General features: G+C 34.6%; 1 protein-coding gene across 4 annotated transcripts in view; it reads left to right on the plus strand.

The window, feature by feature from the left end:
- Nucleotides 1-18,149, plus strand: part of EIF2A (eukaryotic translation initiation factor 2A) — a 38,224-nt gene that overhangs the window by 7,180 nt on the left and 12,895 nt on the right. The window contains exons 2-9 of one of the 4 annotated variants that reach the window (XM_065876163.1): nucleotides 2,523-2,592; nucleotides 7,454-7,528; nucleotides 10,579-10,697; nucleotides 11,821-11,920; nucleotides 12,280-12,362; nucleotides 15,396-15,469; nucleotides 15,613-15,757; nucleotides 15,960-16,076. In XM_065876163.1, coding sequence (XP_065732235.1) covers nucleotides 2,523-2,592; nucleotides 7,454-7,528; nucleotides 10,579-10,697; nucleotides 11,821-11,920; nucleotides 12,280-12,362; nucleotides 15,396-15,469; nucleotides 15,613-15,757; nucleotides 15,960-16,076 — 783 coding nt within the window. Of the gene's footprint in view, nucleotides 1-2,522; nucleotides 2,593-7,453; nucleotides 7,529-10,578; nucleotides 10,698-11,820; nucleotides 11,921-12,279; nucleotides 12,363-15,395; nucleotides 15,470-15,612; nucleotides 15,758-15,959; nucleotides 16,077-18,149 lie in introns of those variants that run through there. The other 3 variants (XM_065876160.1, XM_065876161.1, XM_065876164.1) reach the window with 3 other exon arrangements.

Consider the following 18,149-nt stretch of genomic DNA (forward strand, 5'->3'; position numbering starts at 1 on the left):
CCTGACCAGGGATTGAACCTGGGCCCCTTGCATTGGGAGTGTGGAGTCTTACCCACTGGACCACCAGGGAATTCCCTCAGTCTAACTTTAAATTATTTACTTTGGGAAGGTAGATTATATTATTTTCAATATCTGAAGATTGAGCTAGTTAATTTACAGGTAGAAAATTGATGTTATGAGAACTGTCCCTTGAGAAGGGAAAGAATATAGGGATCAGAGTTGGAGCCAAGAGTGGCCCCTCGCTACCAACTTTGCTGCTGAAGAGTGGGAGATTTGTGAATGAATAGCTGGCAGAAAAGGAAGGAAGTGAAATTGTAGCCATGGACTTCAGTAAAACTTTTTCCTTTCTTCAGCTCTTATAGTGTTGCTGCTAGCAGGAGTTCTAGCTGATAAAATAGTTACTCATCACCAAGTCCTGTTAGTTTTCTCTCTTGAATATTGAACACTTATTCTCCACTTTCCATTTCCACTGCCCTACCCTAGTCCAAGTTTTGTATTGTTTTGTTTTTTTGTGGCCGTGCTGCTCGGCTTGCAGGATCTTAGTTCCCTCCACCAGGGATGGATCCCAGGCCCCTGGCAGTGGAAGCTTGGAGTCCTAACCACTGGACCACCAGGGAATTCCCCAAGTTTCTATTATCTCTTCTGTAGGACTACTGCAGACCATCTTGATTAGTTTCTTCACATCTTACTGCCTTCTGGTTCACTGTCTACACTGTACCAAGTTGAGCTTTTTGAATTGCAAGTCTGGTTTTAAAAATCTGCCTAAAACTTTTTTGAAGTTTCCCAACATTCTTAGGCTGCAGTCCAACGTTGCCTAACTTAAGCCACAGGATCCTGCTTGGTCTGAGCCCTGTTTTCTTCTCCAGATCCACCTCCTTCCAGCCACGCAGGCCTCCTTTCCATTCCTGTGACGCTGTCATCTCTCTTGTCACGGAGTTTCTGCGACTGTTACTGTTCTCCTTGCTTGTTAACTGCTATTCATCTTTCAGATCTCAGCACACAAATCACTTACTCAAGGATGCTTTCCCTAACCTTCCATTTTTAGATTAAAACTCCATATTATTCACCGTAGTAGCCTCTTATATCTTCCCTTTGTAGCACTAAATGCAGTTATAGATTTCCATATATTTGACTAATTATCTGATTAGTGAGGTCAGGGACAGGCTGATTTTCCTCCCTATTGTATCTGCAGTACTCAACATAAGGTTTTGGTGGTAGTTTTTTTTTCCTCCAGTAAGCATTTGCTGAATGAATGAATCATTTTATTTGGTTCAGCTTTAGAAGCTTCTAATTCAGTCATTTTAAAAAAGTATAATCTAGTTCTGTAGATGTTTCTGCTTATTTAATCTTGAACTTTGTTCCCATTTAATTTTTTAGAATATTACTATCATTGGGAGCTTAGTAAATGAATGTATCTCATCCTGCTTGTTCTCTTAGCTTGAGAAATTGTAAATATATTAATAATGTCATATTTTTTAAGAACTTTGAATGAATTTATACTATATTTTTATGTTATTATTTTACATAAAGCACACAGTATTTTAAAGTTTATATTTTGCTGATTGGGGCACAGATTCAGAGGTGACGATGCATCTAAGGTTCCACAATCAGATAGGAACTGAGGTCTACCTTTGAGTTCATGTCCTTTCTACTATAGTACCGCCTTTCACTGGTGACAGTTACAATTTTGAGTTTTTAATGATAAAAGTTACTTGAGAGAGTAAGCTGATACAAAGATTTAACTTAGACTCAGCTCCTAATTCTGTTTCCAACATCCATACATTTTGAAAATGAGATTAGAAAATAATGTGAAAACATAATACTAAGATCACTTTTTTCCATTTGAATGAAGGAATATAAGTATGAATGCTGTATCTCAATGCAAATGCATAGATTTCTTGTAAGATAGATAAAAGTGGATTTATTGAAGTAGTCTCCTTAGAGACTAAATGAATTTGCTCTATAGGAAAAGAACTAAGAGGGATATTACCTGTCTTAGTCAGTTCAGGCTGCTATAACAAAGTTCCACATACTGGGTAGCTTATAAACAACAGTAAATTATTTCTTATAGTTCTAGAGGCTGGAAGTCTGAGACCAGGGTGCCAGCATGGTCAGGTCTGGTGAGGACCCTCTTGTTCGTTGACTGCCAACTTATTGTATCCTCTGTGTTTTTCTTGTAAAGGTACTAATCCCATTCATGAGGACTCCACCTTTGTGATCTAATAACCCCCCAAAAGGCTCCACCTTCCAATCCCATCACATTGGGATTAGGGTTTCAACATGAGGATTTTTGTGGAGACACATTCAGTTCATTGCATTACCTGTTTATTTCTCAGCGATTACATGATTTTATGCAAGAGGAAGAAAAGTGTGCCCTTTTAATGCTGATGTTTGATAGTTCTATGAAATGTTTAATGATTTCATTAGTATTTTGACTGAAAGCTTTTTTTTTTTTAAACATTTGTGATAACTGAGTATTTATTAACAAAGTAATGGTGGTTCTTTCCCTTTTTTTTCTTTAGTCCGAGGGTCAGAAGGACTATACATGGTGAATGGACCACCACATTTTACAGAAAGCACAGTGTTTCCAAGGTATGGTTTATTTTGTCGAGTAATGTTACAGAGAACTATACAATGCATTCTAAAGTATTTTTGTTGTTATATTCTGAACAAAAAAGAAAAAGAACAGATAAGCTAGTTTCTTGGGACATATTATATAATATTAACAGAAGATGGAAAGAATGCATATTCTCTATCAAGAAAAATGATCTTTAGATTTGAAAATAATAGCTTAAGCATGTTTAAAAGAAAAGGTGTAGGCAATAGTGTAATTCAGTTCATGCCTCTAGCTTAGAAGAATTTTATCTTAGGGACTGAGGAAAAACCTGCAAATGTGATAGCCAAACCACTGCCTATAATCTTCGATAAATTATAGAATGAAAAAGGTATAAGAAATGAAATATACAAAAAATATATAGCTAGATAAATAGAGAGACATTTTTCCCGAAAAGAAATAATGGAAAGGTAAACCAAAAACTAACAAAAGTGATTATCTATAGGAGGAGAGAGAATTGCAAGATCCAGGGGCATGTCTGTAAATGAACTTTGGTATATATAGTTTCGACTTTGGACCACGTAATTGTTTTAAATTAAAAAAAATATTTAAATGGAAAATGGGAACAAGTGAACCTAGCTTTATATTAAGTTGGTGACATAACCATATGATGATGTACAATATTCTTAAATGCATTCAATAGTTTTATTATTAATAGAAAATTGATGTTGTCCTTTTAAATCTATTGTAGGGTAAAACAAATAAATAATTATATTAATGTCATTAGGAACCAAAGTTTCAGCATAAGAGTGAAGTGGGGAGATAGACTTGCATGTATCAATATGAATTCATGATTTCTTTTCATAAAAAATTTGTATTTCGTAGTTCTGTCCACTCTAAAGGGCTAGAGCCAGTGATAACCTGGTAGCAGTAAACACCTCACAGATTATGATTTCTAAATGCCATTCTTCACTAAAAGGAACCAGTTCCTTGGAGGAGTGGTCAACCCCAGGTATAGGACAAAAAATGTAGGAGTTGAGCTATACATGTCTTGTGCCAGAAAACGAGGAAGTTATAAAAGGCTAATGGGGTTTTGCTAAACTGTCACAGGAGTCAACATGAAGGGGTTTATACCAACCTTAGATGGGACAATTTGAGCATTAAGAAGAATAATGACTCTAAGAATTAAGACATGTTAAGTATATAAGTAGTCTGTAAAAAAATCCTCCTCCCTCCAAATCTTATTGGTCAGCATTAGAAATTGATGGGATCCTTGTTCATTACTTTGAAAATTGATAAAGAAAGAAAAAATCAAGCATTTATGTTGCCTTTCCTGTACAAACTATTTTTCAGTAACCAAATTGTTGATGAGGAAAACTTCTTTATAGAACAGTGGTAAATTTAAAAAGAATGATGGGATTAGATAATCACCATTTCGTTATCCTAAAGAAGTCATGTATCAGTGGTTCTCAAACTTGCATGCATCACAATCAAGAGCTTGTTAAAACACAGGATACTGTTCCCTCTTCAGATTTTCTGATTCATTAGATCTGGGGCAGGGGCCCAAGAATTAGAATTTTTAACAAGTTCCTAGGTAATGCTGACACTGCAAGTCTAGGGTCCACACTTTGAGAACGACTGATCTACGCAAATGATCATTAAAAGATGCTGTTAGATGAACTGTTGATAGGGAACTTTATAATCAGGCTGCCATCATCTGACTCTATTGACCATTTTTTTTTTACTAGACTCAGTGTCTCTAGAACCTTGTTACAGGAAGTATGGGCCCAAGATCAGCCATACTGGCATCACCTTGAGCCGGTGCAGAAATCAAACATCAGAACATCTCAGGCCCTACGCAGCTTACTGAATCAAAATCTGTATTTTAACCAGCTCCTCAGTGACTTGTATGCACATTAATATTTGAAAAGCACCACTTTAGAAAATAAGAGTCTGTGTTAAAGCTTTTGTGCTGCACTTCATTGGGGTGTGCGATCCCAAGGCAGCAGGAGTGAGGGGGAAAGGGAAATGAGACAAGGAAGAAGTGAAAGCAAATATAGAGTGAGGTGCACTGAACTGACCACAGATTCACAACATCCATCCACGTTGCTTGGTCATGCAGAGTTTCTCCAGAGAGGTTGTGTAGAACCACTGTGCCTTAGAACAATCTGTTTTGAAGAGGATGGGTACGAAATTGGTCTGCAGCCAGAATCTTCTTTTGATCTGTTCGGGTTGAATCTGAGTGCCCGTGCTTCTCTTCCTGCTACTGCAATAGGCATAATGGAAGCCGTGCTGAAATGGGGCCTTCATTCTTGAAGAGTCTGAGACAACCAGTGGTGTTAGGAGATGAGGTGGCCAGGTCTCTTCGTTGAATAGCTGGTGCCTGGGAGCAGGAAGGATTAGGTGAGTCTGAGGAGGTGCATAATGAGTCCAGTACAATCTCAGCATCACTAAGAGCAGAACAAGGAGACATTGTGTGTCTCCTGGTAAGTTGCAATAGGAACTATGCGGTACTTCTATGAAGATTTTTAAAGATCTGCTTCTAATCAAGCTTTTAGATGAATGGTCCTTAAATTTGGCTGCACATTAGAATGACTTGGGGAGCTTTTAAAAAACCGGATATCCAAATACTGGCCATTAAATGACAGTAAGGAATTATTGTTAATTTCATGAGTTAAAGTGGCATAGTGGTGGTTCTGTTTTTTAAAAATGCCCTTGTCAGTTAGAGATGCATACTGAAGTATAGAGTAAAATGATATGACATCTGGTTTTGCTTTAAAATATTCTGGCGTTAAATATGAAAGTAGGGAGTAGATTAAAGAAAATTGACCATGAGTTAATAATTATTTAAGCTTGGTGATAAGTGTGTAGGGGGGGCTTATCATACTTTTGCTCTATTTTTGTGTATATTTGAAATTTTTCATTTAAAAGATTGTTCCAGAAGGAAATAGACAAAATTTTCCAATTGCCAAAATTAAGAAAAGAATTGAAGTCTGGATACTATAGTGTAGGAAGCTTGCTTTCATTCTTAAACATAATTCTAGAATGAGTTATTAAAAAGATAATTTATAATCGTTACAATAAGGAGGTAATTATTGGAGTCAAAATGAGCTTGTTAAGAATAAATTGTTTCACGTTTATCTCATTTCCTTTCTGAGTAGAATTTCCAGACACATCAGAATAGAACTATAAACATGATTTTAGCAAAGTATGTGAGAAATGAAAAAGTCTTTTGGTTGAATGATGTTAGTGACAGAGTTGTCATTGGTTAAGAGCTGTGAAGTCAGCTGACTAATAAGTTGATTTAGTTTGAGGGAAGGACTATTGGTGAGCCACAGGAGCTTGTTCAAAGGTCATCCAATATTCTCATAATTAATTTAGATGATAGCTTAGAATGATGTTTTATAATTTATATTTAACTTAAATCTGTGAGGAGTGACTAATGCTTTTAAAAGGGAAAATGAAGATATAAGTAGATACCAGTAGGCGGGAATAATAGACCAAAAGTTGGGTAGGATTTAAAAAGAATAATTGTAAAATTCTGCCTTAAGGTTCAGAAATAAGTTGCACAAGTATAGAATGGAGGACATCTTGGTCATAGCTATTTATGTAAGGGAGTGAGAAAAAAAAATGTTTTAGTAGCTATACACTGAGGATAAGCTACCATTATTGTATGATTGCAGAAACACAAATGTCATCTTCAGATGAATTAATGCAAAGACAGTGTCCAGGGCTTCCCTGGTGGCGCAGCGGTTAAGAATCCGCCTGCCAATGCAGGGGACACGGGTTCGAGCCCTGGTCCAGGAAGATCCCACATGCCACGGAGCAACTAAGCCCGTGCGCCACAACTACTGAGCCTGTACTCTAGAGCCCGCGAGCCACAACTACTGAAGCCCGTGTGCCTAGAGCCCGTGCTCCACAGTAAGAGAAGCCACTGCCATGAGAAGCCTGCGCACCGCAACCAGGAGTAGCCCCTACTTGCAGCAACTAGAGAAAGCCCGCACACATCAACGAACACCCAATGCAGCCAAAAATAAAATAAATAAATTTATTTAAAACAACAACAACAGAAACAAAGACATTGTCCAGTTTAGAAGGGGTGTACTGGTCAGTTCTCTGTGTGTCGTTATTTGACAATTCAAATATTTGTTAGCCACAAAGTTCTGATCTAATGTTGTGACTACACATATGGACATCTACTGTACACACATGCACACATTTCTGTTTGGGTCTTCATTATCACTGGGAGGTGTACTCACAGTAGCCATCTCCAGTTGAGAAATACAGTACTTAAAGTTTTGATCATTTGATAGAAGATTGCCAAGAAGTTCGAGTTCCACAGGTTAGTTTTTGTACAGAATCCTGCATCCATATTTTTTTAATGTGAAGATCCTCTTATCGTTGTTATACTTTCTGTCTCTGCACATGAGAAATTGGGTGCAGGGACCCTTGAAATCCAGGGTCACCTCTTGGCCGCTTGAGGATATTTTATCCACCATTGTTTTGTTATGCAGGTAGTTTGGAAAATTCTTTACAAAACCTCCGTGTTGAAATCCTTCAGCTCTCTCAAGATAAGGGCTGACAGCTGGTAGCTTCCACATACACCTACATTTTTGGGTTTTCATACCAACTAGTTATTTACCGAAAAGGGCTCTGTTTCTTACTTAACATTGGTCTGTTGGTATAAAATCAATTTCCAGCTTTACAGTGGTAGTTGGCACTGCATTTTAAGCGAGAAAGTATTTTTGGTAGACTAAAGCATTTTGGAATTATTTTCTAAAATTTATGTAAGTTCTTAGTCATTAAATTTGTGGTAAGATTGTGGATTTTTAATCAGATTTTTTTTAAAAAAAAGTATTAATGCTTATTAATTTAAGCTTTTTTTCTTATTATTTTCAGAGAATCTGGGAAAAATTGCAAAACCTGTACCTTTAGTAAGGATGGGACCTTGTTTGCCTGGGGCAACGGAGAAAAGTTAGTGTTCATTTATATAACATTTTATGTGTGTGTTGTGAATATAAAACATAATTATGTGAATAACATGTATTTGGATGTCATTTATAAAGTCCATCTTGTAATGTGTTGGTGCTGTTAGGTATTATCTCCAATATAAAATCCATAGAACATCTACAAAGTTGTTAGTTTCTATTTATGTGCCAGGACTTCTTTGAGTTCTCTAGTTACTTAGAATTAAAAAGTAACATATGGGGCTTCCCTGGTGGCGCAGTGGTTGAGAGTCCGCCTGCCAATGCAGGGGACACGGGTTCATGCCCCGGTCCAGGAAGATCCCACATGCCGCGGAGCGGCTGGGCCCGTGAGCCATGGCCACTGAGCCTGCGCGTCCGGAGCCTGTGCTCCGCAACAGGAGAGGCCACAACAGTGAGAGGCCCGCATACAGCAAAAAAAAAGGGGGCAATTAATTTAATGCAGAAGAAGCTGAGAGGTTGTTTTAAATAGTGCTCTAAGTGATTGGTTAGGGTTTCTTAAGTTCTGCACTAACATTTAGAGAATAACTCTCTTTGCTTGTTTATGGTAGATACCTTATATCTTTGCTGTTAACTTATTAACAACTGTCTATATTTATTACTGTTAGTTTTATTGTGTATAACAGCATGTCATCTAAATATAAGTTATTCAAAAGTATGTTTGGTATAGTCTGTATTACATAAAATAATCAGATTACAAAATTGGTCTTGCAAAAAAAAAAGTATTTTGGTTCAGTGTTCATAATTTCACTTAGAAAACCAATTCTTTTCAATTTTCCATAGTCACTGTATTTCAGTTCACAGCAGGAAAATGCCTGAATATTTGTTGCTTAGTTTAAAGTTATTTTTGTTGTTTTTAGCCAGATATAATACCTTAGGTTTTTTAAAGGGGGAAAAATGATTGCATCCTTTTGAAAAGTATATTTTAAATGTTTCTTACACAGTGGTACTATATTCTGAGGTCTTTCAGCTATCAGGTCAGATTGGATTAACACATGATTTTTAAAAATGCTAAAATGATTGTGTTGAATTAGTTGATTCATTTCTATGACTATAAGTAGCTGGCAGAATTAGCTTTTATAATTAAAAATGTTCATCAGTATTTTATTTTTTTTAAGTTATTGAATCCAACCAACAAACTACTACTCTCAAATTATTAAGAATATAATTTAAAAAAAAAAGAATATAATTATATTGGGTCTTATTCACAGTGTTAACAGGCAGTCTTACTCTCAGCCTCAAAGAAAGGACGTACTCTCAACTTTTCTTATTTCTTTAGGTGTAACCTGTTGTGGGTATTTGGGGGTTTTTTTCAATCCATATTTTATTATTTTTCTAATATTTATATATTTATTTATTTATTTTTATTTGGTTGTGCTGAGTCTTAGTTGTGGCATGGGAACTCTTAGTTGCGACATGCATGTGGGATCTAGTTCCCCACCAGGGGTCGAGCCCAGGCCCCCTGCATTGGGAGTGCAGTCTTAACCACTGTGCCAGGGAAGTCCCTAAATCCATATTTTAGTTTACACTATTTGAGTAATGAGTTGATAGAAATTTACTATCTGATGGGACATATCATACATCTTTTCATTGCCTATTATCTTTTTGAGGTATCCCTTACTATACTAGCTTACAGTTTATTGAGTAAGTCTATTTTCACTTTGGCAATTATTAATTTTTTATATGTCATATCTCCACTTTGTTTTCTGTTGGATTCAACTCAGTCCTCTTAATATGTCCCCACATGTTGTGTCCATCTTTTTAATAGATTTTTTTATACCTGGTTCTAGCATTTATTTCCTTAAGGTGCTGCAGCCACAACAGTACATATTGTTCCTGGGGCAAGAGAAACAGATATAGTGTATTGATTGTGGTCTTTGCTGGGTTCATGGTTAACTAAGTCAGAAGCTATAACTGATTTTTCCTTAAATTTGTGCTTATTAAATTAAAATAAACACCCTTCATTAAACTAAGAATAACTTTAAAGTTTATTAACAACAACAAAAAAGAAAGCTTCATGTAATTCTAAAATATGTAATTTACAGTAAGTTGTAAAGAATCTACAGTCATAAGTGTGTGTGTTTGTGTGTATGTTTCTGTGTTTAAATAATATATGGTAATTGTTTATTCTTACCAGTTGCCACTTATCCTAACCCAGTGTCCTCAAACTTGAGTTGAACAAGGTAACTTTAAGGAATTTCTGCAATGAGATGGAGTATCTTTTTTTTCTTTCTTTCTTTCTTTCACCACAAGGACTACATAAGAGCAAGTCAGGCCAAACAGGTTTCAGAGCATTGCTCTGGCATCTATTAGGAGTATGCTCTTGGGCAAATCATCAGATCATTTCATTTTTCTAACCTGCAGTTTTGCCATTTGTAAAATGGAGATGATAATACCTGTTTTATGAGATTGTTGTGAGGATTAAATGAGAAAATGTACATAAAGTGGTTAAACCAGAACATGGTTCATAGAAAGTGTCCCCAAAAGTGGAAACTGCTTTTTTTTTTTTTTTTTACAATTATTGTCTTTTTTGTCATTGTACCACGATAATTCTTACAGTAATATCTTTGTAGACGGCTTCTGAGATTTTTATAGACATCAAAAGTATCCTTGCTAAAAAAAAAAAAGTATCCTTGCTGATTTCCCTAGCCGCTGCAGTTTCCATTTACTCAAATTAAAAAATACATACTTTTCATTTTCTCTTGGATTTGAAATTCGTCAGCTTGTCTGTAGATTTGTTCTGTGTTCACTTAAAGGCCTGTTTTTTCCTTTTTGGTTGAAGGTGGTATCTATTGTATCTTTCTGCAAATTCTATATTACTTCCCAACACCAGCCTTAAATAGGGGCCTTTGGTAAAATGTACACTCTTTTACGTTAAAGTGTTTATTGGATATTTTCTAGAACTGACTGAAAATTGATTTTTATGAGGGATGAACACTTTAGAGTGATCTGTACTTAAAAAGAAGTATGAATGTTTTGGATAGTGCTGGCTATTGTGAAACAGTATTTCATTGCTGAAGTAATTTCTTTTGAAACCAGAATAAATGTTATCAATGTCACTAACAAGGGACAACTGCACTCCTTCGACCTTCCAAAGGCAGTTTGCCTTGAGTTCTCGCCAAAAAACACTGTCCTGGCAACATGGCAGCCTTACACTAGTAAGTATTTTCCAATTGTAAAAATATTCTGACAGGACCAACTCAACTCAGTGGGGAAAAAAAAGGAGGTTTATAACCTTATAGGAAAGTAATTAATATTTATGATAGTAAATAGTGTTTGAGAATATTTTTAATTGACAATGAATCTTGTATTCCCCAAATAGAATGTACTTTAAGTAATTTCAAGGTATAGTAAGTTAGTGAGAAGATCCATCATGAGATAGAGGAAAAGAAAAAAGCTCAAGGGAAAATTTATAAAGTAAATAACCAATGGATAGAGAAGATCGCAAAAATTAAGAAGAATAATGACCTTTAAAATAAAAATCGTTTTATATAATTACAAATGAAAGAGGAAGTACAGTAGACACAACATCTAAGAAATGTTTATGGTATGACAAAGGTAGGAAATGGTGTGTCATTTTCTAACGCATTTAAAGATCTAATATACATTATATGAACATTTTATTGGCTTGGCCAACAGTTCGTTTGGGTTTTTCCATAACATCTTACAGAAAAATCCAAATGAACTTTTTAGCCAACCCAATATATAGCTGTGCTTCATAGATCAGTGATAAAATATTGGGTCCCGGTATAGGGCTTATTTTAAGAAGCATTTTGTAATAATGTGGATATTGTTGAATAAATATATGATAGTAGCTCATTGTTGGATTATGAACTTCCTAAGTTCGTTCTTCCAAGAGGCATGGACTCTAATGAATATTATTTTTCCAAGTAAGTAAAAGGGAAATTGAGAATCAGTTGAGGACTGTGAGTGGTTTTATATAACTTTTCTTCATGTGTGTAACTTACAGACACAGCTTTCGTGATAAGACAGTTTAATCTGTTTAACAGCAAACTATGTCACACTTAATCTCTTTAATTATTCTTAAAAACTGTAGTAATTAACTCATTTCAGAAATACAAAATTCTGCTCAGACAGCCATCATATTGTCATAGCTTTAGGAATGGATGATTAAATCTATAATTAAAGCTAGAGGGGAAAGTTGATTTAAAGCAGCTCTTACCCGATCTTTTATAATCTTGTTCAAATTTTTTCTAAGAATGAAATCTTTTTACTAGTGTTAGGAGACAATTACTGCAAAAATTTTTGTTTTTATGGCAGCTTCTAAAGATGATACAGCTGGGATACCTAACCTACAACTTTATGATGTGAAAACTGGGACGTGTTTGAAGTCTTTCATCCAGAAAAAAATGCAAAATTGGTAAATAAATGCTTTAAAATACTAATTATTTTTAAATATTTTAAATATCTTTGTTGTATGTTATTTGTTTCTCTGGTATTGATTTAGAAAATAACTTCTCAGATCAAAATCTAGATCTTTAAGGATTTTGTATGTGAGAATGTAATAGAGTAAAAACTTGATCTTTTATTTAGTATTTGAATCAAAAGGAATAATATTTTTCTATTATATATGCTGACTAAAACTATTAGTAACTGACTTGACATCATATTTATAAGTATTTTTCCTTAAGTAGTAAACAATATCATAAACTTTAACATGTTAACATATGATGTTATATTCTATTTAAAATTTTTTAATATTCTTTCTTTTCAATGTAGGTGTCCATCCTGGTCAGAAGATGAAACTCTCTGTGCCCGAAATGTTAACAATGAAGTTCACTTCTTTGAAAACAACAATTTTAGTATGGAAAGATTTATGAAATAATTTTATTATTTGCTATAAATATGTACAGTTTTTATTGCCTTATATGGTATCATAGGGTTCTCCTAAATACTGTTAATATATTAACAGTTGCTGTTACAGTAATTCATTTGAATAACTCCAAGTGTAATTGCTAGTAAAACTTTATAACACAAACATTCTTTTATAATAAACTTTTACTATCTAATAATTACTATTAAGACATTTGAGTACCTCTTTCTGAGTTTAGTTGCTATTGAAATTCTGTGATACAAATTTTTAAAATATTTTGTTGTGTAGAGTTTCAAATACAAAAGTAGACACCTAGTCCCATAGCCATCAGCCCATTGCCAAACCTTCTTCATCCATGCATCTGTCCACCTACCATCTCTTTTACTCTGCTAAAGAAAATTGTAGACATCGTATAATTTTACCTATAACTATTTCAGTATGTATTCTGAAGATTAGGGCTCTTAATATTTTTTTCAAACTTAGTCATAATACCATTATCACAGATTATAGAATATCTGGTCAGTGTTCAAATTTCTAATAATTGAAAATGTGATAATTTTTTTAAAACTCAGGATCCAAATAAGGTCCTTCACATTGCAATTGATTTATATATCTTTTAAGTTTCTTTAAGCTATAAGTTCCCTCTCCATTCTTTTTTCTCCCTTGCAATTTATTATTTAAGAAACAAAGTTACTTATATATACTCCCATATTTGAGTTTTGCTCTTGTATCCCATTCTGTAATTTAACATGTTCATCTGTTTCCTGTAAATAACTATTTGGATCTAGAGTTGGTCAGCTTCAAGTTCTTTTTTGGGGAGCTGAGGGCAAGACTACATCATAAGGCAGTGTTCAATTCTTTTATCAAGAAGCACATAATGTCTCATTGTCTTTAATTTTGTACGGTTAATTGGCGTTAATGTTCAATGCGTGGTTAAAAATTGGTGATACTATAGTTTCCCTCCTTCCCCTATCATTTATTAGCTGTACTACCTCTATAAGGAGAAATTCCCCTTTCTACTATTTGGTTACCTAGTGGACCATTTATATGGGAAAGGCAAAATAAATATTCTTCTCCTTTATCACTTTTAATAAAATGAGTTCTTTCTTTAGCAATCTCCATTGCAACCGATTAGTCCCCACCCCCAACCTAATGAACTATGGATTTACACATGATGTGTTTCAATGCATTTTAATTACTATTCTTATTGATTCTCAAATTGTCCCATCATTGGTCAATTAGTCTTTAATGACTTTTTTGCTATATGGTAGGACAAATCATTCTAGGATTATCTTGTATATTTCTTGCTATACACCTAGAATCAGCCAATTCTCCAATATACTCTGCTCCCTTTTAGTGGAAAATGGTATTTAGAGACCACAGTCTGGGTGTAGAGGATTCTCATTGCTACTGTGTTGATTGATCATTGTTTCTAGGCCTTTTTTTTTTTTTTTTTCTTTTTTATCTTATATCTGTATTGCCTTTTGCCAACACCAAGAATGTGTTTCTCTGGGATAACAGGGGTGATAGTTTGAGAATATCACATCCACATAATTATTCATTTGCTTTATTCTTCATTGACCACATAGCATTCTTAGAATAGCAATACCAATAGTAACACCTATAACATGATTACTGAAAAATAATTTAAAGAAGAAAGTTTTGCAGTTCCTTTTGTCCTTAGAATATTCCATTGGTGACTGAACACTTTTTAGTACAGTCACTGACTCACAATAGTTTGAGTTAAGATTTTTCAACTTCATGATGGTGTGAAAGTGCTATGTATTCAGTAGAAATTGTACTTTGAATTTCAATCTCTTCCTGGGCTAGCGCCATGTGGAATGGTACCCTCTCGTGATGCTGGGCAGCAGCAGTGAGCCACAGCTCCCAGTCAGCCACATGATCACAAGGGTCAACAATTGATACACTTAGAACTCTTTTGGACCTGTACAACCATTATGTTTTTCACTTTCAGTTGAGTATTCAATAGATTACATGAGATATTCAACACTTTATTATAAAATAGCCTTTGTGTTTAATGATTTTGCTCAACTGTAGACTAATATTAAGTGTTCTGAGCACTTAATATTTAAGGTAGTCTAAGTTAAGCTATGATGTTCAGTACATAAGGTTTATTAAATGCATTTTCAACTTATGATATTTTCAACTTACCATGGGTTTATCAGGACATAACCCCATCATAAGTCGAGAAAGTAGAATGGGAATTGGCAAATGTTCACATGTACAGAAGATGGCATGCAGGCTGATTTTGACACCATCTACACAGTCATTTAGCATTACCCTTCAATTTCCTGCTTTTGAGGCTTAATCCTTTCCCCACTAATTTGGGGTTAGCTTGCTCGCTTATCTTCCTTGCCTCTTTATGAGCATGCCAGAAGAAGGGGGCTGCCAGTTTAGCAGTTTGGTATGCTACTTTTGAATAGCTGTTGGTCTCTATATTTGAACAAAGAAAGAGTAATAGCTCTTGATCCTGTTAACTAGGAGAGCGTAGTGTTCATAACATGGTTTCTTACTGCCTGGCACAGAGTAAGCACTCAACAAAAATCGGCCATTGTTATAGTTACTCTTGTTGATTATCATTGTTGTGGATCTGTTTATCACATTAGTTACAGAATTTTCATTTCCACGTTCTACAGTAGCAAGCTAGGGTCATCTGTCCCATCAAATGGGCTCTAAGACTACTTTAGTTCAGAGATTTAAGAGAAGAGAACTGATATTTATTTAATACCTACTGTGTGCCTGGCACTGTACACTAAGAATTAGGTATGTAATCCCATTACTTGCCCAAGGTCACACAGTCACACAGTGACTGAGTAGGAATTCAAGCACAGGTCTGTCTCACTCACCCATGCTTTTTCCACTCTGTTACTCTGCCTCACCGACATGAGACTACAGTGAGCCGTTTTGTGTATAGTTACGTTAACCTTTTATAATGCATTCAGAATTTGAGATATTTCTGTTAGCTTCTCTCATTAATCTAATATCATTTACTTTTTTTTAGATACATTTGCAAATAAATTGCATTTGAAAAAAATTAATGATTTTGTGTTATCACCTGGACCCCAGCCGTACAAGGTAACTGCTAATGTTTTTGTTTGTTCATGTGGAATATTATGACATTAAACCTTTTCCTAGTTTTTAGTGACTTTAAAAACATGTCCATCTTAGTTTATATGCTTCAAAAAATTTAAGTCATTATTTATGTCTGTGTATCTTAGGTGGCTGTCTATGTTCCAGGAAGTAAGGGTGCACCTTCATTTGTTAGATTATATCAGTACCCCAACTTTGATGGACCTCATGCAGCTTTAGCCAATAAAAGTTTCTTTAAGGCTGATAAGGTTACAATGCTATGGAATAAAAAAGGTATGGTAAATATATTTTATCTCCCATTTTGTTTATCAAGCATTAATTTAGACTTATATTCCTATGTATATAGAAAAAGAAAAGAGTATCAGTGCTTATTCAATGAAAATTTACATGTGCTTTGTTACACTTTTTAATATTTTTCTAATCAACATTAGTTTAATTTGTGTTTTAAATCTAATTAAAGTTTTTACCCTTACAGCTACTGCTGTGTTGGTAATAGCTAGTACTGATGTTGACAAGACAGGAGCTTCCTACTATGGGGAACAGACTCTGCATTACATTGCCACAAATGGAGAAAGTGCTGTGGTGCAATTACGTGAGTGTTCCAGCAGTCTTCCTTTAATAGAACAAATGATAGTAAAAAATACAGTGCCATAAAGATGATATCATCTAAGTTCTTGATCAAGTGATAGAACTCACGTATTTTAATAACCTTTAAGATAAAATTCCTCTTATCATCCCCAAGCATACCTTATTTTGACAGAATCCAATTAGTTAATTTAGTTATGCTAGCAGTTTAGTAGGGAACTTGCTGAGTGAGATAATTTCATTGTAATAGCTCTTTGGGGACTTGTTTAATTAATTATGACAGCAAGTTGATGTAGTGTGTTTAGCACCGTCTTCAGAACTGAAGAGTTTTAACCACTTCATATTTTGTTTTGATGAGTTAGCTGTGAAAAACTAGTTTTAAAATTCTGGCAACTCCCTAATCTTTTTTATTTTGAATTGAACATGTAAGGGTAAGGTAACCTTTCTTTCAAAAACTGTGTATTCCCATTCAAATCAGGAACAAAACAAGGATGACCCGCCCCCCTTCCATTTATTATTTAACATTCTGAAAGACCTAGTTAGTGTACCTGATCAAAAGAATAAGTATATAGTTTAGAAAGGTGAAAATCGAATCATCTCTGCTCATCAGATGAAGTTACAGCATAAACAACAGCCTCTTAAAAAGCAAAATGGAAGGAAAGATTCCATATACAGCAACAAAAAAGAAATATATAGGGCTGATGGGAAGAAAACTTTAAAACTTCTGAGGGGCAAACTATAACCTTTAATAACTTTACAAAGATGTCATTTCTCTCCAAATTGATCTAAAAATTAAACTAAAATGCCAGTAGATTTTCTTTTTTACAATTAGATAAGCTGGTTCTAAAGTTGATATTGAAAAATAAACATGCAAGAATGTTTTGAAAACTTTGCAAAAAAAAGAGTAGCGAAGGAAGGATTCTGATACTATTGGATATTAAAATGTAAAGCAATTGTAATTAAGACAATTTGGTTCTGGCTTATGGATAAGCAGATAAATCAGTGGAACACAATAGGATCCACAAATAGATCCATACTTCCAAAGCCATTGACATATAATAAAGTCAGCATTTGAATCAATGCAGGAAAATATTGATCATTTAATATATGGTTTGGGGACAGTTGGCTAGCTATTTGGAACAAAAAGTTACTATTGCTAATTCTTTACCAAAATAAGTTCCAATTGGGCCAAAAAATTGTATCTAAAACTACAGAACTAGAAGAAAATGTGGGAGAATTTTTTCTAATTTTTAAAAAAATTTTTATTGGAGTATAGTTACTTTACAATGTTGTTAGTTTCTGCTATACAGCTACAGCAAAGTGAATCAGCTATACGTATATTTTTCTAATCTTAAAGTAGAAAAAGACTTTAAACAAGGTAGAAGTCGTATGGGGAAAGTGATAAATTTTAGTATATGAAATTACAGATTTCTACACTGGGGAAAGAAAAGAGTCCATAAATTAAGCAAAACAAACAAAAAATTAGGGAAAAAAAGTTTTAGACAAGGGATAAATATGAGAAAAGGTGAATTTTGTTAATATCTCAAGTGTAACAATAAAAGACCAATAACAGGAGAGAAAAATAGGTACAGGACAGTAAAAAATAGTCCACAAAAAAAGAAGTAAAATTATGTTTAAGTATACTAAAAGGTGCTTCATTTATAATAAAGGAAAACAAGATACAATTTTTCACTTAGGAGGTTGACAAAGATAAAAATATGAAACAGTATGAGTGAGAGTGAGGGGAAAATCTTTGCTATCAAAAACTACTGGTAGGGCTTCCCTGGTGGCGCAGTGGTTGGGAATCTGCCTGTCAATTCAGGGGACACGGGTTTGAGCCCTTGTCCGAGAAGATCCCACATGTCGTGGAGCAGCTAAGCCTGTGCGTCACAACTACTGAGCCTGTGCTCTACAGCCTGTGCTCCGCAACAAGAAAAGCCATCACAACGAAGAGTGGCCCCCACTCGCTGCATCTAGAGAAAGCCCATGCACAGCAACAAAGACCCAACACAGCCAAAAATAAGTAAATTTAATAAATTAAAAAAAAAAAAAAAACTAATGGTAGTGTAAACTGGTACAA

This window comes from Phocoena phocoena, chromosome 4 (genome assembly GCF_963924675.1).
Source record: "Phocoena phocoena chromosome 4, mPhoPho1.1, whole genome shotgun sequence".
In the NCBI taxonomy this organism is placed as follows: domain Eukaryota; kingdom Metazoa; phylum Chordata; class Mammalia; order Artiodactyla; family Phocoenidae; genus Phocoena; species Phocoena phocoena.